At 39.5% G+C, this 27143-nt stretch overlaps 2 protein-coding genes across 3 annotated transcripts; both read left to right on the forward strand.

Annotated features, from left to right (window-relative positions):
• Nucleotides 1-209: 209 nt before the first annotated feature.
• Nucleotides 210-3273, forward strand: LOC145006141 (proteasome subunit alpha type-2-A). Its single transcript, XM_078965238.1, has 12 exons — nt 210-343; nt 617-683; nt 893-969; nt 1123-1187; nt 1331-1377; nt 1472-1547; nt 1864-1931; nt 2072-2141; nt 2227-2312; nt 2430-2492; nt 2915-2980; nt 3060-3273. Exons 2-12 carry the CDS (start codon nt 643-645, stop codon nt 3106-3108), a joined length of 708 nt encoding a protein of 235 aa, XP_078821364.1. The 5' UTR covers nt 210-343; nt 617-642; the 3' UTR covers nt 3109-3273.
• A 5556-nt stretch (nt 3274-8829) lies between these two features.
• Nucleotides 8830-9989, forward strand: SCI1 (splicing regulatory glutamine/lysine-rich-like protein). Of its 2 annotated transcripts, none has more exons than XM_078964432.1 (4): nt 8830-8919; nt 9005-9109; nt 9488-9537; nt 9632-9989. In XM_078964432.1, exons 1-4 carry the CDS (start codon nt 8862-8864, stop codon nt 9875-9877), a joined length of 459 nt encoding a protein of 152 aa, XP_078820558.1. In that variant the 5' UTR covers nt 8830-8861; the 3' UTR covers nt 9878-9989. The 2 variants fall into 2 exon arrangements, with proteins under 2 accessions (XP_078820558.1, XP_078820559.1); XM_078964433.1 differs by having other exon boundaries at nt 9491-9537.
• The last annotated feature ends 17154 nt before the right edge of the window (nt 9990-27143 follow it).

Genomic DNA, 27143 nt, shown 5'->3' on the forward strand with positions numbered 1-27143 from the left:
TAAGATAAATTTTTATTTATTTTATTAAAATAATTATAATTTAATTTTACTGATAGCATTCATCCATATTTTTAATGTAAGAATTTTTATTTAATAATTTACTGGTGATTTTAGTTTATCATTTGCTAAATTATTTTTGATAATTTTTTGGCCCTTAAATAATTGAAAATAAAAGGGAGTTCTCCCTGTCTACTTCTTTTAGGTCTTTCTTTCCCTCCAAGCCAACCAGGAACCCTTCTTCCCTTTCATAATCTCCATCGGTCCAAAAATCGTCACTCAAGATCACCCCATCGAAAATTCTTAGGCATATTTTTCACATCCCGAATCCTAATTTGCTCCACAGGTACGTAATGTTTATATGCCTATTCATTGATTCATGTACAAGCACGATCAAGCATCTTTCATGAATTTCAGATCCAAAGTTTTCTGTTACACTTGCTAGCCATCATCTTCCTTTTGAATGCAGTATACCCTAACATTTCGTGTAAATGATCACTGTTGTCTGTGAATTTGTCGTTAACCTTTACGCTTTACGAGAGACATGATTTTGAATTTAGGGTTTATCATCGGCCAGAGAGTTTTTGATCGATAGTCATTTACGCTTTGCACTATGCAGGGTCTTTCACTGATATTCTATACGACATGGGTGACAGTCAGTACTCGTTCTCACTTACTACTTTCAGGTATAATCGAGTTTATTCTCTAGTCCACTAATCTCAGATATGCACTAACCTCGGATTTGTATATGCTTAAAAAATGAAATGACTTTTCTTGTGATCCAATTTAAAAGCATGAAATCTGAGTTTCCAAACCTGTATTTTTATACATTAGATGGCATGTATGGACACATATGTATCTAGGAAAATTTATCTGGTTTTATCTGTTATTGCAGCCCTTCTGGAAAGCTTGTTCAGATTGAACATGCCCTCACAGCTGTTGGCTCTGGGCAAACTTCATTGGGGATAAAAGGTAACTCCAGTTTCATGATTATCTATTTGGTCCCTATTAGTTTTAATAGCTATTAACAACTTGTAGGACATCATAGTTACTGCTGTGACAGTTACTATTGTTGCATCTTTTGATTTATTAATCAAATCTTACCTGTTCAAATGTTTATTGCAGCTTCAAATGGAGTTGTAATTGCAACTGAAAAGAAGCTCCCATCAATCTTAGTCGATGAGACATCGGTAATTACAAATTATATATCCAAAGCATTAGTTGTTAAACTCTAGCATTCTAATACAAAGCAAAATATCAAATCCACTTCAATTTTCACTTCTACTTCTTAAATATTTGTACAGTATCTGATATATTGTTTTGTTGATTTCAGGTGCAAAAGATTCAGATTTTGACTCCTAACATTGGAGTTGTATATAGGTAAGGTTTCGAAAATTCAACCAATTATTTTTATGCAGAATAGCAGCTATGATTATTATACATGTTTTGAAGTGGATTTTATTTTCATTCCCAGTGGCATGGGGCCTGATTCTAGAGTTCTAGTCAGGAAGAGCAGGAAGCAAGCAGAACAATACCATCGACTATACAAAGTACACTTATTGTCCCATTCACACATTTAGGGCTGTTTCTTTTTTACTTAATGGGTTAAGCACTTAATTTCAACAACTACACATGGTTTTTCTTTTTGACTTAATCTGGATAGAATGACTATTTGGCCTTTTTATCTTTCACTCCAAACTCCCCTCACTTTATCTAGACATACATTACTACCCATTAAGTCACTTTACACATACTGGACTTAATGGGAAAAAAATGAACAGCCCTTTAGTTTTATTTTTTTTAGATAATCTTCAGCAATTTCTAAGCCTTTTTAATTTAAATTTTTGTTTGATATGATATTTGCAGGAACCAATCCCTGTTACACAACTTGTAAGGGAAACTGCTGCTGTTATGCAAGAGTTTACTCAATCGGGGTAAGTTTGTTTTTCTTACCCTTTTTGATGGTGAAAACTGATATTTTTATTTTTATTTTTTATAACAATTACTTATTAAATATTCCATATTTTAAGTGGAACTCTTACATTCAGCTTTTAACATATGTTTCTTTGTGTAGTGGTGTAAGGCCTTTTGGTGTTTCACTCCTTGTTGCGGGTTATGATGACAAAGGTCCTCAACTATATCAGGTATATATAAATTGGTTACCTTATTCTTTTTATATATAAACATTTTCTAAATGGTGTATTTTGTGTGGAAATGTATTTGATGCAGGTGGACCCCTCAGGTTCATATTTCTCATGGAAAGCTTCTGCCATGGGAAAGAATGTTTCCAATGCAAAAACATTTCTTGAAAAGAGGTGTTAATATTATGATTGTGTGAATCCTTAATTTTTTTAGACATTTGGAAATGTGAAGAAAATATGAAGTAACAAAATTGTTATTATTAATAACTGTGAATATTTGTCAACTTGTAGGTACACTGATGACATGGAGCTTGAGGATGCCATACACACAGCTATTTTGACATTGAAGGAAGGGTAAGCAGCTTGAATTTTAAACAATGATTAATTTTTTTTTGAGAAAGTAATATAAATAAGCAGGGGGAATTTGTAAAAATATAGGAGTTTGAAACGTTTTTTTTTCTGATACTTTCTCTAGTTAGTCGTTCATTCTGCATTAAGTAAAAACTGTGTATACAAAATCTGTTACTTTTTTTTGTCTGAATCGGAGTAAATGACTATTATACCCTTGTGAGCTTCATTGAACAACAAGGAGGCCAATCTTTTAATAGGGATGGTCTTAATATATATGAAGTGGCTAAAATTTTCACCTAACCCATTCAGTCATTCTGTTTGTATTATGTAAAAGAAACAACCTCATATATCTGTATGCATTAAGCTCTGTATCAATTAAATAAAAAAAAAACAACACCTAAGTTTTATCCTTTAATGTATTTCAGATTTGAAGGACAAATTTCGGGAAAAAATATTGAGATTGGTGTGATTGAGGCAGACAAAACATTCAGGTAAATTTATTAGTTATACATTATAACTGAATCTAACTGTCAACATCTTGATAATATTTTTTTTTGGTTGTTGTTGTAGAGTCTTAACTGCAGCCCAAATTGAAGACTATCTTCAAGAGGTGGAATAGTTATTTGTGTTAGTATTGGGATTTTAAATTTCTTTAAATTAAAAGATTTCCAGGTGTCGAAATCTAATGGATTTAGTTGTGTTGACTTTGACTAGATCCGATATGTACTTGTTGACTATCTTGAAGAACTTATGTGTTGGTGAAAGGATCTATTTGGTTTTTGCATCATTGAACTCAAAACAAAAAGCATGTCTTGCATTTATTAAGATATAAATTAACTAGCAAATAGTTACAAAAGAGTAAATTACATAAATGACTAAAAGGTCCTTGAAAGTTTCTTCATATTTACAAAAGAGTAAATTACATAAATGGTCCTTGTGGTTTGGTCGAATTTGCAGGTTTAGTCTAACCTTTGACAAATTGATAGGTTGTGTCCTTATGGTTTGGATAAATTACACCATTGGTCCTTTTTAATTGATGCTGTTAATACTTGGATGTTAAGTCTAATTAAAAGACCAATATACCTCTATTTACTTATTTGTTATCATTTTATTTTATAAACTACATGGACTAATTATGTAACATGGACTAATCATGTAATAAACACTTAAAGGGAATAAAAGTCCTAAAAGTTAACCCATCATCCCACTCTACCTTGAAATCAGATGAACCTCTTTCCTTATCATTCAACTTTCTTTTCACTTTTTCCTATGCATCATGATCATCATAATCTACTGTCATCGCACCACTGGTACCATCTTCGTTGCCATCATGATTAGTTCTTCTGCCTAAATCATCGTTGCCATCTCAACCACCTCCGGCTCCATATCCATTGCCTCCCTGTTCCTCCCTCTTTATTAACCTGGAAAATGGATTCTCAGGTAAACCACTGCTCGTACATCGTGGATGGTTTGTTTTGTGGACCCGAATTCAATGGAGGGAACAGTTTTCTTGCCGACATGTGTTATGCTATGTGGACTAATGTGACATCCCCAAAATCACGGCCAGAAAAGACCGATTTTGTTTATGCTTTATAAAAATCAGAGTACTTCATTTTATAAAAAGGTTGCGGAATTTGTTCCCAGAAAAACACGATAAATACATTATTAAAACATTTTCGAAGAAACGTATTTTTATTCTTCTTAAAACGTTTGGGATGTCATCGTTAATACAGAAACATAAGCATAAACAGAACTTACATTTATTTACACTAGTGATCTACATCTCTTTAAATCTCTCAGCGTAAAGTGACTTCATATCAACACCTGTGATATACATAAACTGAGTGGGTCAGGCTTGGGAGCCTGGTGAGCACATAAGGTTTTCAACCCACAATAAATAAGTTTATTAATTTCATCAATCAACAATAACCCGATTACGCGTTCCCGTTATCCTCACTTTACGTCCCTAAACACCTATCATAAGGGACCTAGTCTAAGGATCATCATCGGGACGGACACTACTGCTAAGGGGATTCCTCAGCAATAAATGTCCTATTAGGCAACCATGTGGGGGATGGAGTACACCGGTGAACACATCGTTCACAACACCTACAGGTTGCGAGCCTGCTAGTGTTCCACTGGACTGTCTAGAAGAGTCCGTGGTCGTCATCTATACTCCGCTAGATGACTGGATCAACAACAACAACATCGAGGCCTCTCATCATTTTATCACACATCACCTATTACATCTACCCATGTTTTACCCCAACATTTTCGTAGATATAAAATACATATACAGTTTAAATCATTGAAAACATGTATAACAACGTTCATCTAGCATAGATAGCAAGTATTCAGATAATATGCGCACATAGCACGTAATTTATATAAAATACTTCATATCTATGTGTAAGTTGAAGGTAACTATGCACTCACCTGATTAGGTGGTGACTCAGCACTCGGACAACGCTTCGATACTCTCAAAATGATATTCCTTCGATAAAACCTAGTATCGATACCACTAGGGTTTAGTTTAATGATAACCGCGACAAATTAATTAGTCTGAGTATTATTAAGCATTAGTAATACTCGATATATCTCATAATAATAGCCCACATAATTATTTTAAGGACCTAATAACATTCCTATAATTATTTGAAAGCTATATTAAAAGTTGCGTAAGCGTAGCATACTTACAGCGAATTTTATCGAAAACCGGAACTTAATTGGAGCAGCGTTTCGAAACCGAAAAACTCCTTTTTCTCGGGACTCCGGGAGCCTCGGGGCTTCCCTAGGGTGCTAGGGGTTTAACTAGGGCTTAGGGGTGGTTTGGGGTTGTAGAGAGAGAAAGAATTTAGAGAGAGAAAGGATTTTGGTGTGAAAAATGAGGGCACCTTCGGCCCCCTTTTATAGGCGCGAGGGCCTCGCTACGCTGGGCGTTCGGTGGTGCTACGCGGGGCGTAGCTCGGAAGTGGTTGCCAGCTCGCAACAGCTGGCTCGCACTCGGACTCGGACGGATAAGGCCGGAGGTACGCGGGGCGTACCGGACCTCGTACGTGGGGTGTAATGCGAAGGGGCGTGTCACTCATCCGAAGCGAGACCGTGGGCCGCAAGCGACGGCTGGGATTGTGCCATGTCATCAACTTCGCAACAGGTTTCGCATTTTCGAGTCCTAACTTCAAAAATTCGTAACTTTCGCATACGAGCTCCGTTTTTGACGTTATTTATATCCACGCGAAGGTGGGAACGTACTCTACAACTTTCATTTAGACTTCGTCGGCTAATTTTGGCTCGATTTTAAATTTTATATTATCAACCGGTCGGGATAGGATTGGTCTGTTAAATCCTCATAACTTCTTCATCCGACATCCGTTTTCGCCCATCTTTTTCTCGTTACACTACTCTTAACGAGATCTTCGATTCTCATTTAGGTCGTGTTGGCTAAAAACCGCTCGATCAAACATTTGAATTTCGGGCTGTACACTACTAGTCCGAAACTTCGAAAAATCGTAACTTCTTCATACGAAGTCAGATTTGGGCGTTCTTTTTATCGATGTTCTTAGTTTAACATATTCTACGACTTTTGTTTATATTTCTAAGGCTAAAAAGTCTTCTATCATAAATTCACTATTTACGTCTTCCGGTGCCGTGCCGGTTTTGCCGTAAAACTTCGGCGGGTCATAACTTCTTCGTTATAGCTCGGATTTCGGCATTCTTTATATGTACGGAAACCTTGAGACATATTCTACAACTTGGTTAAGATTATTTATTCTAAATAATCTTTTGTCGAAAAGTCATTTTTGACCCCTATTGCCTCTAATTTGTCTAGCCCGGATTTGCGGGCGTTACAACTAAGATCGTCATTGATATTGTCACAGACATCTAGCTTCTAGAGATTTAATGGGAGGGGTAAAGAGACGAAGGTTGATGGGTACAGTTAACTAAGATTAGAGATCGTCATATGGGTTGGCAACGACAATGGGTGTTGGATGATGGTGCGATGGAACAACACTTGAGTCCTTTAATGTCTGATTTTGAATTTGCAACTCATCTCTTATGAAAAAATTAGGTCTTCTCATTACAACACTTGAATCCTTTAATGGGTGTTGGATGATGGTGCGATGGAACAACGCTTGAGTCCTTTAATGCCTGATTTGAATTTGCAACTCATCTCTTATGAAAAAAATTAGGTCTTCTCATTACAAAATTGAGTCCTCATGCTCTGATTTTGAATTCATCATCTTTTGCAAGGATTTAGTGGTGGAAACACATAAATAGGGGTATGGTTTGGATATAAGTCTCCAAGCATCTAATCCTTTTAAAAAATCATCACTATTGTTCTTTGATTGGTATCTGAGTCTCGACATGGAGATTTAAGTGTGATTGATTTTAGTACTTGAGATTTTGTTTTTTTGTTTTTAGTTTCATTTATTTGGGTTTCTTTGATTTGTGTGTACCAGTTTAGATTCTAATATCATTCAATTTTGGTTTTAGATTTCTAATTTATGCTTTTTTACTCATTAGTTGTTGTAAAACTACAAAATTACTTGTAGGCTACGGCTTGCTGGAGAAGATGACCATCATTGGAGACGCCATCGTTGGAGCCAATGAACATATAGGTGGTAGCGGGTGAGGACATGGTGAGCCGATTTAACTTAATAAATTATAATCAACAAATAAATAAAAACAAATTAAAAAAATAGATTGTGGGGTTTGTTAGTCATTTTAAATGTTTTTAACGGAAATTTACTATCAGAGTTAGATAGAAGGACCAAAACTGCAATAATTGGAAACCACATGGACTTGACCTATCAACATTTCGAAGTTTGGACTAGAACTGCGAATTTAACTAAACGGCAGGAACCATTTATGTAATTTACTCTTTACAAAATCACATTCGACATGCAACTTTTGTAGTTTTTAGTAGGGATGAACATGAGTCGGTTTGGGTCGGTTTTTGGCTAAAACCAAACCAAACCATAGAAAGTCGGTTTTTCGGTTTTCCGGGTTGGGTTTATGGGTTTTCGGTTTTAAACCGTGGATTTATGAGCTCCTTTTTTTTTTGTTCAAACCTAGTGTTGCGATGAATAGTATTGTATCACTTTAAATATACTAAAATAAAGAGTACGAATTCTAGTATTATAAAAGCATAAAAATGTTCACAAGATCAAAGTTTAACACAATTAACAGTTTGTTGAAAATAAAGTATTAAAGAGATAAATTCTAAAGTCTAAAACTAAAAGTTTAAATCATAATATAAATAATATATATGTGGGTCGGTTCGGTTTTTATGGACGGTTTTATACGTCAAAACCGAACAAAACCGTTATTTTTCGGTTTTTGTAAAATTCAAACCTAAACCGTCGGTTATTGTTTTGGTTTCGGTTTTTCGGTTTCGGTTATGTCGGTTTTTTTCGGTTTTCGGTTCGGTTTTTGCTCATCCCTAATTTTTAGCTTTAAAAAAGCTAGAAAAAAGAATAAATACAAATCTCAAAGGGCTTTTAATTTTTAGCCTAAACAAAAAGCTTTAAGTAGTATTTAACCAAAAAAATTCTTTCTATTATCACAAATATTACATTTGTCCTTAAGAAAATTTTTATTTTATATAATTTTAAAAGTTTTAAAATCTTTCAGCTAAAAAAATTAAAAACCGTAACTTTCAACTGCTAGCTATTAAAAACTTTAGCTTTCAACTCCTAGTTATTAGCTTTCAACTAATTTTACGAAACAAGTCTGAAATTTTATTTCTCATTTTTTTGGAATGTATCTTATAGTAATTAACTATTATATTTAGTTGGCTATATCTTATTTAAACAATCGTTGGATTGTTCTACAACTTAAGCTTTTATATCTATTCTTATGAAATTTTACATATTTTGTTTAGGTTCTATTTTTTTTAACAACAAGAAATTTATTAAAGCAATACAAGCAAGATGCCAGTGAACATTAACAGAAATACAAGATCAATTTGAACTGATGTTTCAGCTATCCCACCATAAAAAATATATCTTTAATTTCCCATAAAATGGAATTACAATTCATGATCTTGTCCTTGAAATCTTGTTGTTCCTATACCCATAAAACCCATATGAAAACCAATAAAATCACTCTTAATTTGCTGCTTTTATCTTTTTTATCTCTCTTCTGAATAGTTTAGGTTCTATTAAGTTTCGGAATCAAATTTTCCTTTTACATATTTTTTATACTCAAATGGAAACCTCACTTACATGGACATTCGAACTTCTAATGGGTGCAATTTGACAAGTTTGAATGATGAGGGGCCATAGTTGGCAATATCACAGCAATGTTTTGATAGATGTATATGAACAATGAACACTTCAAAAATGTTCGATTTTGGACGACAAGAACGACATGGGTAGCGATCGTAAGTCGAAAAAGAAGAGGTCTCCGGCTGAGTCCTCGTCGGAAGGTTTTTGTTCTTCTCTTCGTTACCAAATATTTCTCTGTTAATACAATTTTCAATACGAATTGATGAGGATACTCGTGTTATGTAGACGAAAGGAAGAACAAAAGGCGTAGAAGTTCAGAAACAAAGAGTGATAAGAAAGAGAGAGACTCCGATAGGAAGCACAAATCGCATAAGTCTTCAACTACTAAAGGTACGCTTCGCTACATCATGAGCTTACATCCAGTTTTAGTTCAGTTGTTGATTTATTTCTGTAATGGAGGAAAGCTAGGGTTTAATTTGTTATCGAGTATCGTCTTAGTATAAACACCCTCGATGCGATTACTTACAGAATCAAGCTACTTAGTGCGATTAGGGCTTTTCAGCTGTCTGTCTGCGCATTCAGTTTTCCATTCACGAAGATACAATACCCAAATTTTTTAGCCTTCTGATGAATCTTATACCCTTGTTCTTGTACAATTGGTATTTGGAACTAAGAATCTAGTTGTAAGGACTTGTATGCTGCCAATAATCCCTTTGATTTGAACAACAAGCTGATTACTGTTTCTCAATTGTTGTAACTTTGATTCAGAAGGGAAGCACAAACACAAAAGTAAACACCACAAGCATGAACGTCGTGTGGTGAGTCCTGTTCAATTGTTTTATTTCAAAAGTATTTAGCAGAAAGTTATTGAACTTCAAGTATATGAAGAAGCTTTTGACTGAATGTTTTCAGATATCAAATTTCAAGGAGCTTTCAGACGCTGATTACTTCTCCAAGAACAATGAATTTGCCACATGGCTCAAAGATGAGAAAGACATGTTCTTCTCAGATCTTTCTTCAGAATCTGCACGTAAACTATTTGCAGAATTCATCAAAGATTGGAACAAACAAAAGCTTGATTCCAAATATTATGATGGCATTGTGACAGGGCCACGAACATCTCATAATTGGAAAATCAAAGTGGATACAAAAGGGTAAGTTCATAATATTTTTAGCATCAGAACATGCAGATTTTCGCTATCTGTTACTTTGTAGAATTGTAAACACTGAGTTTCAGTAAATCTAATTTTAAATTCGTGATTCTTTCAAACTCTCAAATACGTTTATGAAATGATTGGGCAACAAGCTTTAGGGTTGATGTCTTCATAAGTTTCCTCAATGTTCATACTTAGTCCCTTAACTTAGGGTTTGTTCTGAACTCACCCAAGTTGAAAATGTTTTCACATTTAGCCTCCTTAAGAAAAATATTTAATGACAATTCTAATCCAATGATCAATATATATATGATACTAAGGTACTATAATCAAGGCTCAAAGCCTCTTAGATTTTCCCAATATTGAAATAAGCCCAATACTTTATATAGGCCCAACACCTTAATATGCCCAGATGAGCCAGACCATTAAATATCACATGCCCAAAATACACTGTTATTTTCGGTTTAAATTATGATTTAATTAATCATTTCCAAGTACGTATTAAACTTAAAATATTTAATTCAGATGTTTAGATAGTCTGAATATTTCAAAACTATAAAATTAGTAATCAACATGTGTCGAAAAACCGACTATTCACAATTTTGAACTACCTTGTAAGCTGTTTTTGATAGACTATTTTGAGATAACTTATGGAGTTTTTTCAAAAATATTCTAAATATGTTTATATATATATATATATATATATATATATATATATATATATATATATATATATATATATATATATATATATATATATATATATATATCAGTAATTGTCCATTTATATAGTTTTACGTTGCAATCTAGTATATAAGATACCTTTTATTTTTTTACAAACAATACTAGTTAATAAACTACCAATTAGCTTTCCAGCTATAAATGATATTGGTCCTCGTTTAATCCTATTATTACTTCTTCGAATATTTAGTTTGTATAAACAAACTACTCCACTAAAACAAAATTTGTAATTTTAGTTTTTGTTTTCTATTTTCTTTTGCTTAAAGGAAGGGTTTATTTGTCATTCTAAAAGTCAAAGTTTGACTATTAAAATTTTAAAATAATATAGATATGGATATTAGGCATGACGTGTGCGGATCATCATGCTTAAGAAGGAAGGAAGTTAACATCATTAAATGTTAGCATTAAAGTTGTTGCAGACAAAATTTTCATTTATGAGTGAAATTAAGTACAAGGTTTTTAATTTGTACATCGTGTATAAAGAGTTGTATATCTAAGAAAATAATACTTTTGATTTACCTAATACAAAAATAATGATATATTCATAATTTACATTTATTAAATGTACTTTCACAAAAACTTGATCACTACGAGTAACTAAAATAACATTTCATTAAAATAAACACAATTAATCCAAGTAAGCTCATATAATGAAGTTGTGTTTCATGAAACAGGATACTAACCTATTTATTAAAACTAATAACTTAAATTTTTTTGAAACAACAAATAATTTAAATATCTCATGTATGAGATTGAACCCAGGTTAGTTGTTAGATTAAAAACCTCTATTAGACATGTTTGATAGATAATCATGTGAAGACTTTTATTTATGTTTGTTCATTGTAAAATACCAAGGTGTATGTTTTTTTGTTAAATCAAAAAATTAAGACAATTAATCCATGTAAAGCCCATAAAATAAACCAATATTTGGAAGCCCAAAACATTAAAAAGGAAATAATAAATTAACCCTAAAATCTAAATGCCCATAAGCAACACAGAGAGGGAGGGAGGGAGGGAGAATAAGTAGAAGGGGATCAATGGCTCCTTCAACATGCCACGGCTCCATATTTTTTGGTATTGGTCATGGTGGTACATCGAAGCTTAGTCGAAGGCAAATTGCCTCCATTTCGTCCATCCTAAGGAACATTATTGTTTCAGATGCAAAATAGAAAGCAACATTCTTAAGAGTATATGGGTTGTTACATTTGTAAGAAAGTTCCAAATTAACAAAATATTAATACATTATCATCTATCCGAACTCTAAGATAAATCCACAAAAATTATGAAGTTTTGCACTTCAAGTTTCTTGTCAAAGCTTCCCATACAAATAGCTTGCTCCAAGGAGTCGAGACAATATAGGTTGTCATACAGTAGGATGTTAGACGATTTGAGTTGTTCTCAAACATACCCAAACTTGAGTATTTTTTCAACTTTGCTCTCTTTTTTTTAGGAGCTTGTCCCCCCCCCCCCCCCCCCCCCCCACCCCCACCCACCCAAAAAAAAAAAAAAACTATGTCCCTTGACCCCTTGACCTTGACATTAGAGTTGAGTTCAAAGTATTAGATCATATAAGTCCTCATTTAATAACTTTGCTACTACAATAAATTACTGTAACACCATAACTTTTTTAACAAAATTTTCATTTAGAAATCACATAATTCTCATAACATAGTTCATAAAACCCCAAATGGCAATGTTTTCAAAAACACATATTCAGAAAACTGTTTTAAACATAATCCAAGATCCTCAAAATGTGACTCCGCCTCATGTGTACAATCAAGTCGACACATTCTCGTGATCCTGAGAAGTACCTGAAACACATAACACATAACACGGTAAACGTGAACCTTAGTGAGTTCCCTGAAATACCACACATATCTCATTAACCTCTTATGGCTAAGCTCAAATAAGACCCTCCGGTCTATGTATCTCAGTGGGACCGTTCGGTCCCACAACTTGGGTGGACCCTCCGGTCCTAATTCAGCAAGCTCAAAATAACATAACACAAAACACAAAGATATAATGCAGGATATCACAATACTCGATATAAGCACATAAGACCTTCCAGTCACACAAAGATTACCACTCTAGGTAAAGTATAGTGAGTAAGAAGTCGGATAACCTCGAACTTAAATCATCGGTCTAGCCTCTGCCTAACACATATGATAATTATCTCTAATTAATAACGGATCTCAAAGAAGTTAGACTAACCCTTTTACAAACTCATAGAAGGATAAAATACCATTTTACCCTTCCATGGCCTTAATAGTCTACAAATTGAGCAAACCCTAAAAGTCAACTAAAAGTCAACGGCAGTGCGTACGTTGTGTGTACAAGCCCTCTACATTGGTCGTACTCTTTCGCCGTGAATGCATCGGGGATTTTTGACACTACACTGCGCGTATTGGGATTACGCTCAACATATGCCTCGGTTTTGCTCTTCCTACTCATTTGGTCTAATCTGTCAAGACCTTAGCTCAAATCTTAGATCTGGACTACCTAAAGGCTCATACTCCATAAAGTCGGTGACTTTAAGCCTTTGCATGGCTGATAAAGTCACAAACACCAAAACTCTCACTCTCACTCTCTATTCTCAATAATGCTCATATCTCATGCATGGGTTGGTTTAAACGTCCAAGTCTCGATATTTATAAATCTACACCACTAAAAACACTCAAAGGAGCTGATAATAAACTATGGAGCTCAATATCTCATAAAGCATCCAACTTTGGGACCCAAACCCTAAAATGAACTAAAATGATGCACAAATCAAAAGGGTGAGAAAGCTTTGAGCTTTATACCTCTAAATAAAGCTCCAACCACAGATAAGCTGAGATCCAAAGCCTGGACTCCCACTCCTTTCTCTTCAAAGCTTATTCTTCACTCCAAAGAAACACAAGAACACTTAATAGCTCACAAATGGACATACAAGCTCAAGGGATGAGAAATTAGGGTTTGAGAGGGTTGATGTCTGGGAATGGTGGCTAGAAATGAGGCCATCATGTCCTTTAAATAGGGACACACCCTAAATTAGGGTTTTCACTATGGGCCTAGTACGCCCAGCGTACTAGGTGGCATTTGCATAAAAAACACGCACATGAGTACGCTGAGCGTACACAAGCGTACTCATTTACCACCTTTTTCTCATATAAGGACCAAACTTGACAATTACCAAAAAAAGGGTTTATAAAGTATATCTGGTCTTGGGATGTTACAATCCTCCCCCACTAGAATTAGACTTTGCCCTCGAAGTCATGCTCCGGAAATAACTCTGGATACTGCTCGCGCATCTCGGACTCCGGCTCCCAAGTCCACTCGGATCCCTTCCGATGTTGCCACTGTACCTGAACCAGGGGCACCTCTTTGTTCCTTAGAACCTTCACTTTCCGATCCAAGATCGGTATCGGTCTCTCAGTATAACTCAGGCTCACATCAACTTGAATGTCCTCTAATGGTACCACCGTCGTCTCATCGGCTACACATTTCCTCAAATGAGACACGTGGAAGGTGTTATGAATCTGACTCAACTCTACAGGTAGCTCCAATCGGTAAGCTACCTTACCCACTTGGGCGACCACTCTGAAAGGACCAATGTGCCGGGGTCCCAACTTGCCCCGTTTCCTGAATCGAATCACCCCTTTCCATGGGGATACCTTCAGGAGGACAAAATCTCCAACCTGGAAATCTAGCTCGGATTGCCGCTGATCTGCGTAACTCTTCTGGACACTCTGGGCTATCAGTAACCTCTGTCTGACCTGATAAATCTGCTCGGTCGTCTTTAATACTATCTCTTATCCACCCATCACTCGTTTCCCTACCTCTCCCTAACATATGGGAGTCCGACACCTCCTCCCATATAAGAGCTCGAAGGGAGGCATGCCAGTACTAGAATGGTGGTTGTTGTAAGAAAACTCATCCAATGGTAAATAGGTGTCCCAACTTCCTCCGAAGTCCATGACACATGCACGTAGCATATTCTCGAGCGTCTGAATCGTCCCCCCACTCTACCCGTCTGTTTGCGGGTGGTATGTGGTACTGAAATGCAACCGGGTACCTAACTCCTCATGAAACTTCTTCAAGAACCTGGAAGTAAAGCATACATCTCGATCTAACACTATCGAGGTCGGCACTCCATGCCGTGCTACCACCTCTCTCACATAAATCTCGGACAGTTTCTTTGCAGAAGAGCTCTCATTGGTGGCGAGGAAGTGAGCACTCTTCGTCAACCGGTATACAATCACCCATATCGCGTCAACCCCATGCGTAGTCCTCGGTAGTTTAGTGATGAAATCCATCGAAATATGCTCTCACTTCCACTAGGGAATCTGTAGAGGCTGTAACAGGCCATGTGGATGCTGGTGCTCCGCCTTAACCCAACGACAGGTCTAGTACCTCTCAACTACCCATGCTATGTCTCTCTTCATACAAAGCCACCAATAATCTCTCTTCAGGTCCAAATACATCTTAGTGACCCCTAGGTGGATCAAGAATCTTGATCTATGTGTCTCCTCCATCAGTATACGCCGAGCTCCACCCGTATAGGGCACCCAAATCCGCCCTCAGAAAGTCATAAGGTCACGACTATCCGTCTCAAACTCGGAAACCTGCCCAATCACCCGCTCCCTCTTGTAGTTTTCCGGTCTCACGGCCTCCACCTGCGCCTCTCGAATGATATCTAAGACTGGAGTCATCGCCGTCATCCTCACACACACATCTCGAATCCGAGCACTTGCCGCTTTGCGGCTCATGGCACTGACTACCACATTAGCCTTGCCTGAATTGTAACATCCCGAGTTCAAGGGTGCAAAGTTCAGGGTTTAAAGTGAAAATGTGAATGATCAACTCGGCGAGTCCATGGGTAGACTCGGCGAGTAGGGTCGCGATTCTAGTCGCGTGTCTAGTGGCCAACTCAGCGAGTTGGTGCTGTGTGGAGAAAACCCTAATCCTAGTGATTTGGCCCTATATAAAGAACATAATACCCTCTCGCTAGCCTCTTTGCTCTCCCTTGAAGTCCAGAAACCCTAATACTCGTTGTGAGAGAATTAGAGAACATTTGGATCTTGAAGGAGTGTTTATTGAAGAGATCTTTGAAGATTAAGAGGCTTGGAGCAAGGGGCTTTTCAAGGTTTTGACTTATTCTTCTGTTGGAGCCTTCTTTTGAGGTAATGATTCATTGCTTGAGCTGTTATCCATCTAGATCTATCATTTGTGGGATTTTTGGGTGTATATCTAGTGCTATCTTGAGTTTGGAGGTTAGATCTGAGGTTGCTACCTCAGATCTAGAATAGTGATGATCCAAAAGAGCATAAAGTCCCTGTTCAAAAGCTGTTGATGAAGTCTTTTAGCCCCAAACCTTAGCCTAAGAGTGTATTATGCTTAGATCTCCTTGGATTCACGTAAAGTTTGCCACTTTACGTGATGGATGGCTTGTATAAAAGTAGATCTATGGATTGGAGACCCTACATAGCTTGGAAAGCCTTTGTATGGGTTAAGAGCTAGTGGTACTCGGCGAGTCACATGGGTGTACTCGGCGAGTTGCATGAAGATAGGAAGAAACTCAGCGAGTTGGAAAAACAACTCGGCGAGTTGGTTGCAGATAGCCTTGGACTCGGCGAGTCTGTTCTTGGACTCGGCGAGTCTGTTCTTGGACTCGGCGAGTCTGGTCTTGAGGTCCTAACATTTTCTGGTTAAGCTGAGAATCGGTGAGTCAATGGATGACTCAGTGAGTTGAGTACGGTTTGACTCAGAGTTGTGGGACTCGGCGAGTCTTGGGGTGACTCGGCGAATTAATACGTGTTATGGGAGTTTCAGAGCATGGGGACTCGACGAGTCAGCGGGTTGACTCGGCGAGTAGAGTCAACCAGGAGGGTTGGCTTTGACTGAGGACTTTGACTTTGACCAAGAGTTGACCAGTTGACTTCCAGCGGTATTTTGGTTGTTATTGGTATTTTTTGGTTTCGGTGATTCAGTGGTGGAGTTCGTGATGGTGGTCGGAGCAATGTGATCTTGTTCTTCAGTCGGCAGTAGCAGGTGAGTCTTCTCACTATACTTTACCTAGAGTGGTAATAGAGTTATGTGACAGAGTTATTGTATGCTATCTATGCTATGTGTGGCACTGCATTATTTCTACATGATTTATGCTGTGTTTATATCAGAGTTAGGATCGGAAGGTCCACAGAGCTAGGACCAGAGGATCTACAGAGTTAAGTTTAGAGTTATGTGCCAGTGTAATTGTATGCTATTTATTTCTAAGATTTATTGTGATATGTGATATGCCTGATTTTGAGTTATCAGAGTTAGGACCTTTGGGTCCATAGAGTTAGGACCATAGGGTCCACAGAGAGTTGGGACTGGAGGGTCCCACTGAGACACATAGACCAGAGGGTCAACAGAGTTATAACCTTGAGTGGCTAAAATGTGTTAGAGTGGTATTTTGGGGAACTCACTAAGCTTCGTACTTACAGTGTTTTGTGTTATGTGTTTCAGGTTTCTCAGGTTCACGGGACGGTACCGGCTCGATTGTACACACTGGGGGAAGCGTTTGTTTGAGGATCCTGGTTTATTAATTGATTGAACAAAAGAGTTATGTATTGTAAATTAAACAAATGAGATTTTTATGAAAAGCGTTAAAGAGATAAACTATTTTAATTTTCAAAAATTTGTTTGAAAAATTACGGTGTTACAAGTTGGTATCAGAGCCTTGGTTTGAGGGATTCGGATGCACCTTCGGGTAAATCTGGACTCAAGCTGAGGAAGTACGAAAAGTTTTCAAAAGAAATGATTTTCTAAAAGTGAATAAGAGTTCAAAGAGGAAGCGAGAATAAGAAGTGTGTACAATCAGCCAGAGCCCGAACGGTGATTTCCCAAAATACCATTACTTTTGTGTTATGAGATATTTATGATACATTTATAAGATATTATGCATGCTAGAGACAGGCTAGGTATTCCATATCTTAGGACTAGAGTGGCCTGATTTGTGATGCCTTAGTCTAGGAGTTGCTGTTATATGTGATGTGCTTTTGAGTATGAGTGGGAGTATTCAGTTGGAATCCTTTTAGGGGATTTGAGTAGAAGAGTAATCTAGAAGAGACGCCTAGATGAGTATTGTGGTGTTTATCGAAGAATAATTAGAACCCGCGAGGGGCAGAGTTGCAGAGTTCGGTGGTACCTTGAGAATGATCAGAGCAAGCGGAGTTATCATCCAGAGTGAGCTCTATGTATTCTTCGATGCCCGAATGCTGCTTGCTTCGTGCTTTTTGGAACTCTCGATGATGGGAGTCAGCTACCAAGTGAATATGACAATATTCAGGAGGTAGATAACTGGCATCATTAGGAGCTCTTCAGCAACTGATGGCAGAGAAGTGGGAGTGACCTTAGCCAGATGAGTACGCTGGTGGAGTAGAGCATTTCGCTGAGGAGCGAGCACGCATGACAGAATTGGTGAACGAGAAGGTTGAGCAGCTACTTAGGAGCTCTGGGACGGTCCGTGTGGAAAGTATGGGTAGATGTGGCAGGTAGTATGGGCCCGTACTACCGAAAGCAGAGGACCCATACTCGATACAGGGAGTATTCTGAAGGTTCTAAGTAGCATATTGAGGAGTGATGTCATGGTTCGAGTACCATACATCATAGCAGATTGAGGAGTGATGTCATGGTTCGACTACCATACATCGTAGCAGATTGAGGAGTGATGTCATGGTTCGAGTACCATACATCGTAGCAGATTGAGAATAGATGCCAGGGGCTGAGTACCATGGTTCTTAGCAATTGATGCTTGTGATTCTCCGGTTGTCCGATTAGGATTGATTGGTGGAGTTTGGACGCGATGGAGTTTTAGGCCTGAGGGCCATGATTGAGTCTGTAAAGGCATCCCTTGAGAGGGAGGTCGGGAGCATTTCAGAGTATTATTGGTAAGATGTCAGATGTAGTCGCAAGACTCAGGGATTTGTAGAGAAGGCATTTATGGGGGGATTGCAGCCTGAGTGAGCGATCTGTCAATGGAGGAGATGTCACCTTATGTGACCTAATGGGTGCTATTTATGTTTCTGTGGGAAACAGGAGAAACGTGAGATTTCAATTTTGGGGTATAGGAGTAAAACCCTACGGGTTGACATTGATGTCGAATTTTCCACCAGAGTATCAGGCAGCATGTCCACCGCGTGGAAATGATATACCATGAGCAAGTAGTCAGTGGGGATTGAGATGGTCAAGGGCCACATTACACCCTAATTGAGTATAGTAGGGCGTGTGGTGGCGGTATCAACGGGTAATCCAGTCGAGTATATCATGGCGGCGGCTCTTTTGTCTATGATGGATATTGAGTATGGGAGTGGAGGCCCTGTTCTTGTGATGATTCAGGTGTTGGAACTTGGGTTGAGAAGTCGAGGTTGAGGAGTGCGATGATTTATTGTTTCAGTCTAAGAGTCAGTGATATTACTGGACAATCGAGATGTTCGGTATTGGGATGGTATGAGACTTTGAACAACTAGATTCAGTCGTGATGAGAAGTTCCTAAGGACTTCTTCTGAGATTCAGGGTATTTGAGGTTGCTTGATCTCTTTAAAGGAGATTATCAGGCGTTGCGTAGCACCTTCCAAGGGCAGGTGCGATATAGCTAGTGGAAACAGTCTGTGGGATGGTGTGTGCGTCAATTGGTGATGGTTTGAACCCTAAGTGGGGGAGAACCGAGTATTTTGTTGAGGGAACCAGAGATTTGTGCAAGAGAGGGTAGGGTTTGGATACAGAAATCTGCAGCTCGAATTCACGAGGCCAGGGTCATTGGTGATCAAAGAAAGGGGCAAAGCGAGATAATGCATGTGGTATGTGTCTGAGAAAGGATGGGTGTCTCCTCGGCAGTTGGCCAATGGTCAGGAATCCGGTGGTGGTCAGGGCCGTTTCAAAGGGAAGACTTGTATCGATGGTATGGGCAGTCGAGGACTTCTGGGTCAAAGTGTGGATTATTTATGCCCTTTTTAGGGTGGATAGAATATTATCAAGCAGCCAACTCCCGGGCCGGTATGTGTATACTTGCTTGGATTTTGAGCAGTAGGGTAAAAGGGTTTCGGAGGATCATCAGCGTGTTCTGAAGCGTTAACGCCTTCTTTGTATTCCAATTGAGTGTTTGAATACACTGAAGTTGCGCATTGGGTGAAATGAGGAATTATTTATGGAGTTCAGAGGAAATGTGTTGTTGTATCTATATGGTGTTTGGAGTAGGAGATCAGTGGTTAAGGTAGGACATCGCGATGTTCTTTAACGGTGTTCCGTGGTGACCAGGTATAATGTTCTGATTTCGGAGTTATTTAGAATCTTGAGTTGGGACGACTAGTGGTGTATCATGTATTTTCAGTTCCAGTGGGAGCCCTTCGGGTATTGGCATCAAGAGGGATTATTTAAGAAAGTGGATCTCCGCAGAAGTAGGTATTTTGTTATAGCGGTTGCTGCCGGAGTCTGTGATGCATATGTGGGGCAAGTGTGTGTAGCTATCTATGATAGTCTACGGAGCATGAGTTAGTGGGCGTAGTGTGTCGTTGGGATGAGAATGAGAGTATGGGGAGAAGCTACGGGGAGCCGTAGTATTCACTAGTCAGAGGGTGTTGTGATGCTACGGGGAGCCGTAGACTCACAAGTCAGAGAGAGGGAGTCGTGGTACTATGGGGAGCCGTAGTACTCACTAGTCAGAGGCTATCGTGTTATTGCAGGGAGCCGTAATACTCACTAGACGGAAAGAGAGTGTGATGTTGGAATGTACCCCGATCAGGGTATGATGCAGAAGAGTTTTAGGCTTGAGTAGCCTTAGTATAGAGTTTTTGGAGCCTAGTGGTTGAACCAAGGGTGGAACTGGAGGTCAGAGTTGAGTTGATCCTCGGTTGGATTGTACTTTTCGTATAAGGAAAAGAGAATTTCGTGACTTGTGAGTCACTAGGCCGGGATAGTGGTCACGGGGAGGAAGCTAGTGAGATATTTTGGATCATGTAATAGATGATCTTTGGAGGTTCAGTTGTGGAGTCAAAAGCTGACCTGGTACTCAGTATCGAAGTGGGATATGAGAAATGAGATAAAGTTTATCATGGTGATGTCTGAGGACACTTCAGGGAGAACGGATGATTCAGACGCTCGAGGACATGCTTCGGGCATGTGTATTAGATTTCGGATGGAGTTGGGACACACAGTTACTCTTGGCTGAGTTTTCCTATACAACAGCCATCATTCGAGCATTGGTATGCCACCCTTTGAGCTGTTGTATAGGAGGAGGTGTCGGACCTCCATTTGTTGGGAAGAGGTGGTGCATAGACCCGAGAGTCCTTGCGAGCAGATTCAGAGCATGTACGATACATGGAGTAGTGGTTACTCTAAGAGGGATAGTGTAGAGTGGGGTGTGAGCACCGTGACACTTGTCTGAAGTGGCAAGGTTGACAAGTAGATTTCCTTGGGTAAGGAAAGAGAAAGGTAGGTAACTCCTGGAGGAGTGTTGGTTCACGGAAGTGAAAGCAGTAGTGAAAATGGATAATTAAGAGTAGGGTGGTTGAACACTGTGTCTATGCCAGTGGTATGGAAGCGCATCCGGGTTGGGTGTCTGTTGAGGTTGCGGAAGAATCTCCGGTGGTTTAGAACCAAAGGAGTTCAGAAGAAATGCAAGGATAGAGCCTTGGAATTAAGTATGGTTGTGATTAGGAGGTTATGTATATATTGGTAATTCATCCTGGGGATGTTTGATGGTATTGTCAGTATGTCGGGTTTTTCCAACCCAAGGATGTAGAACAAGATCAACATGGGTATGCGATTGCAGAGGAGAGCTCAGGAGAGAGTTGTTCAGGAGCTGAAGGATGGGTCATCCTGTCAGCACAGAAAGAAAAGAGTTGGATTCGAATTGAAAGCGGGATGAGTCCCGGGAGTGAATTCGATAAAGGTTATGATAATCAAGGAAAGGGATAACATTTTGGTACCGAGTCAGGACCCGATGGTCCGGGGTGATGTCTAGCTATGTAAGGGTCAAGCGATCGTTGTGGTTTGGAGCGAGTGAAGTATCATGGAGTGGTACTCGGTTGATATGTGTGGGTATCAGAGGATGTGGCGGTGGTCAGGACACCGCAGGGGAAGAGTTAGGTTGTGGGTTTCGGTGGTAGTGTTTTGAGGAACCTGGTTTGGTTAATGCCAGGTGCAGTGGGAGGTTCTTAGGTGTTCATTCAGGATTTCTCCAAGATCGTTGCTCCCTTGACCCGACTGACCAAGAAGTCGATGACTTTTCATTGGGAGCCTGAGCAGCATGCAACTTTTGAGACTCTTCGGCAGTGATTGTGTGAGGCGTCGATTCTAACCTTGCCAGAGGGTGTTGATGATATTGTGGTTTATTGTGACGCATCAATCAGGGGTTGGGTGTAGTTTTGATGCAGTGGGTTCGCGTGATCGCTTACGCTTCGAGGCATCTGAAGCATCATGAGGCGAATTATCCGATGTATGATTTGGAGTTGGGAGCTCTTGTTTTTTCCCACAAGATTTGGCGGAATTACCTCTATGGGGTTCCTTGTACTATTTACACATACCACAAGAGCCTAAGGTACTTGATGGATCAACTGAATCTGAACATGAGGCATCGTTAATGGTTAGATGTGGTGAAGGATTATGATTGTGAGATCCTTTACTTCACTGTTTTTGCGGATTCGAGAGACTCAGGTTGAGGCTATGAAGGAAGAGCACCAGAATAACGAGTGTATTGTGGGTCAGGTGGCTTCCTTCGATTTTGATAGTTACGGATTGTTGACTCTGCATTGGAGAGTCACAAGTCGAGGTTCTCCATTCATCCCGGGGCGACAAAGATATGTAGGGATCTTTTTCCTAATTATTGGTGGCCCTGCATGAAGTGGGATGTGGCATGGTACGTGGAGCGGTGCATGAGTTTTAGGAAAGTCCAGGCCGAGCATCAGCGACCTCATGACAAGATGCAACTGTTGGAGATTCCTATATGGAAATAGGAAGACATCACTATGGATTTTATCACGAAGCTTTCCAGGAATGCATGCGGATTGGATTCTATCTGGGTTATCGTGGATCATTTGACCATGAGCACATACTTTTTTCCGATCCAGGAGAGTATTTCTGAAGAGAAGTTGGCCGAGATTTATATCCGGGAGGTGGTGGCACATAATGGGGTGCCGGTATCAGTGGTTTCAGACATGGATGTTTCTTTTATTTCCAGATTTTGGAAGAGGATTCATGAAGAGATGGGCACTCGTCTCCATTTCAAGACAACATTTCATCCACATACCAATGGTCAGAATGAGCGGAATATTCCGACTCTTGAGGATATTTAGCATGCGTGCGTGTTAGATTTTTGTGGGAATTGGGATACCTATCTTCCCTTAGCGGATTTTTGTATAACAACGGTTATCATGCTAGCATTGATTGACCACTTTCTGAGATGCTCTACGGGAGGAAATGCAGGACCCCGATTTGCTAGGGTGGGGTTGGTCAACGAGTTATATAGAGTACCGAGGTGGTACTCAAGACCACTGAGCTGATTCACCAGTTTAGAGCAGGCTTAAGACAACTCAGAGTCGGAAAAAGAATTATGCTGATAGACACCATTTAGACTTGGAATTCCATGTGGGAGATATAGTTCTCCTAAACGTGTCACCTTGGAAAGGTGTCATCCGGTTCAGGAAGCAGGGAAAGCTAGGTCTCAAGTATATTGGTCCCTTCAGGGTTTTGGCTCAGGTGGGCCAGGTTGCATATCATCTTGATCTTCCAGTGAAGCTCAGTCAGATTCATAGCATATTTCATGTCTCTCAGTTGCGGAAGTATTTTGTGGATGATTCTGTAGTGGTTCCATTGCAGGATATTAAGGTGGATGACCGCCTGAATTATATTGAGAGGCCGGTGGCGAATTTGGATCGAAGAACGAAAACCTTGAGGAACAATGTAGTTGAGTTAGTGAAGGTGCAGTGGTAGCACCGCAAAGGAGCATAGTGGACTTGGGAGCCTGATGAGGAGATGAGGGAACACTATCCAGAGTTGTTCAGGGAAACGGACTTCGACGACGAAGTCTAATCCAAGTGGGGGAGAATTGTAACACCCGATGGTTCTAAGGTATTATTTATTTAATTGTTTAAATTAGCAATGTTCCTTTAGGCTTAGTGATTTGGGCCTTCTATGTGTGGGCTTAGTCGAGGCGTACGTTGGGCGTAGTTGGTTTATCTTGATCACAGAGGCGTGCACGTACACGTTGCGTACAAGGATGTACGCATAAAGTATGTGCTCAGACCCAAAAACCTTAATTTTTAGGGTTCAAGCCCTATATAATATCATTAATTCCTAAGTGTTAGCCTGTTTATCAGCCTTTACTATCAAGAAACCCTAAAATCAAGCCTTAGCTTCCATTGCTGAGTGTGTGAGCCTTTTGGAGAGCTTCTGGTGTTCATTTTGTACATTTTAAAGGAGTTGAAGATGCTAGAATTTGCTTAGCCTAAGAATAGGTCTTGGATCTAGAATCACCACCTTGTTTGCCAAGCTTTCTAGGTATCAAGTTCCCATCTTGATTGGTAGATGCTTAGATCTCTTTTGGATTAAATTGTTATGCTTTTAGCCTTGGTTTGGATGGATGTTGGGATAAGGATGTCTCAAAGGCTTATTCTTTCAGATCTAAGGTCTTCATGGGCTCCTTTGGCATAAAGGTGTTAACTTTATGGAGTTTAGGGGCCTCGTGCATTCATTAAATCCTTTATTAGTCCTTGTTAAGCTTTAAATATTTTTATGGTCATGCATGTACGTAAAGTTAGCAACTTTACATGATATTTCAGCTTAAGGAGGTCAAATCTGCATTCTAGAACAAAGTCTAAATGTAACAGCCCGGAATTTCCAGGTATTTATTTTGGCTTATTTTTGGAAATTGTGAGTGGACTCGGCGAGTTGGAGCTCAAACTCGCCGAGTATGATCGCGGTATTGGGCACGGGTTCGTGTCCGGAATAAGCGAGTCCAAGAGTGGACTCGGCGAGTCCACGCTGTGTGAAGAAACCCTAATTCCTGGGGTTTGAGATCTATTTAAGGGGCCTTATGGCCGTCATTTGTGCTCACCAATCCATAGAGAGAAACCATAGAGTGCTTGAGCGTTTTGAGAGAGAAAGGAAGCCATTCTTGACCTTTGTGGTGTTATTTAGCAAGGAGAAGGAGGTCATAACCAAGAGGAAGCTTAGGAGATTACTATATTGTGGATTTGAAGCTCAGATCTTCCGAACTTGAGGTATTATTTCAGCTCATCTTCTGTCTTATGAAGTATATATGAATTTAGGGTTTCTTGTGGACCTTATTGGGTTGATTTGATGCCAAATAGTCCCCATCTAATGTTGAGGCTTTGGATCTGGATCCATAGAGGTCCAGAGAGCCTCACTCATCAAGCTTTATGAAGAGCAATGGAGATTATGACCTTGAGTTGTGGTATTTGGGACTAAATCATCATAAATGGTCATATAGATGTTGTATGTGCATCAAGATAGTGACTTTACGTGCTATATAAGCTTAGAAGGACTGGATCTATGAGTTAATGGACCAGATCTCACCTTAGGTGCGAGTTTGAGTCATTGCATGGCATGGACTCGTCGAGTCCGAAGAACAGACTCGGCGAGTAGCATGAATATTGCCCAACACTACACAGCGAGTGGTCTTGCCGAGTTGAGGGTTGACTCAGTGAGTCAGGGAGAGTTAGAGTGGGTTGATAGGTGGACTGAGTCAAGCTGGGACTCGCCGAGTTGTTCTTGAGACTCGGCGAGTTGAGTCGTGGTGGCCCCACAACTCATGCCAGGTGGAACTCATCGAGTTAAGAGAATACTCGGCGTGTCAAGAGAGGATCCCAGGGAAATTAGTGTATACGCTTAGACTCGCCGAGTCGCTATAGTGCACTAGTCGAGTCCGGTCAAAGTTGACCGTTGACCATTGACAAGTGTTGACCTATGTTGACTTGTTAAGGGGTAGTCAACCTTAGTTGGGAAAGTGTTAATTAGAGATGTATTATGTTATAGGAGGACTATAGCTCAGGAGATCGAGCACTAGTGATTTCAGGGATTTACGAATTACCGAGACACGCGAGGTGAGTCTTCTCACTATACTTTACCTTGAGTAGGTAACCAGAGTTATGTGACAGAGTATTTGTATGCTATGTATGTTATGTGTTGTATTGCATTATTTCTATGTGATTTATGTTGTGCATGTTTACCGAGTTAGAACCGGAAGGTTCACAGAGTTAGAACCTGAGGGTTCACATAGTTGGGTGCACGGACCCAAAGAGTTATAGCCTCGAGTGGCTAATATGTGTTATATGTGGTATTTTGGGGAATTCACTAAGCTTTGTGCTTACAGTGTTTGATGTTATTTGTTTCAGGTACTAGTGACGACCGCGGGAAGGCGCTGACTTGATCCGTACACACGCATGGGGTTTATGATTTTGGAGATCTTGGGATTTTGTATTACTTAAATTGAATGATTAAATATGGTTGTTTTTTGAATATTAAATGAATTATGTTTTATAAAAATTTGAAAAATTTGTTTTGAAATTTACGGTGTTACACTAAATGGGTTGGGAGTTAAATCTTGAAGTTGGCTAAATTGGAAGAGTACACTTGGCGTATAAGGCTGTATGCGCAGCGTACAAGCCTTCGAGCCAGTACGCTTAGCGTACCAGCTGAGTACGCACAGTGTACTCAGTCTGATGGCATTTCGATGTTGGGCCTTAGGTTTGGGCCTCAATTTGGCCTTATAAGGTTGAGGTTTAGTTGGGCCATCTGAGTTTTGGAGTTTTTGGGCCAAGAACATTATTGGACATTGGGTCAAGGCCTATGTGAAAGGATTGGGCCCAATTAGAAATTGGGTCATATTTTGGGCCTTGATAGATTGTTAACTTCTGGGCCCATTGGGTTGTGGTTATGGGCAACATTCTTAGATCATGTTACAGTAGGGGTAAAATAGTCTTTTTACCTAAAATAGGGATTTTTGGTTATGATGTAGATCTCAAATGTTAATTGGTTTTTATTTGGCAATTGGTAACTCAGGGAGCTATAGGACCAGCAATCAGGAAGCATTCGTTTCTTTCATATTTTCGAGGTGAGTTTCCTTACTCAGTTTAGCGGGTCTAGGGCACCAAGGCCGACCCTCGATTGGTTATGTTATTATACTTGTTGTCTGTGCGATACTTTTATGTGTTTGTATATGTATGTTTATTGGGAGGGGCCCATTATTCGAGTGTGGGTGAGGTTCGTATCTCATTATTATTCGAGTGTGGACGGGGCCTGTTTCTCATTGGGCGGGGCCTGTTATTCGAGTGTGAGCGGGGCCCGCTATTCGAGTGTGGGTGGAGCCTGTATCTTATTTGGATGAGGACTGTTATCTGATATGTATAATATGCGGCATTTTGAGAACTCACTAAGCTGTGTACTTACGGTTTTAGTTTATGTTTCAGTTACTTCCGGTTCTAAGGATAAGAGCTCGGGTTGACTACATCGCACACATTACATGGATTCTGTTTATGGGATATACTCGGATT

The sequence above is a fragment of the Lactuca saligna genome, chromosome 7 (assembly GCF_052625555.1).
Source record: "Lactuca saligna cultivar CGN05327 chromosome 7, ASM5262555v1, whole genome shotgun sequence".
Taxonomy (NCBI): Eukaryota; Viridiplantae; Streptophyta; class Magnoliopsida; order Asterales; family Asteraceae; genus Lactuca; species Lactuca saligna.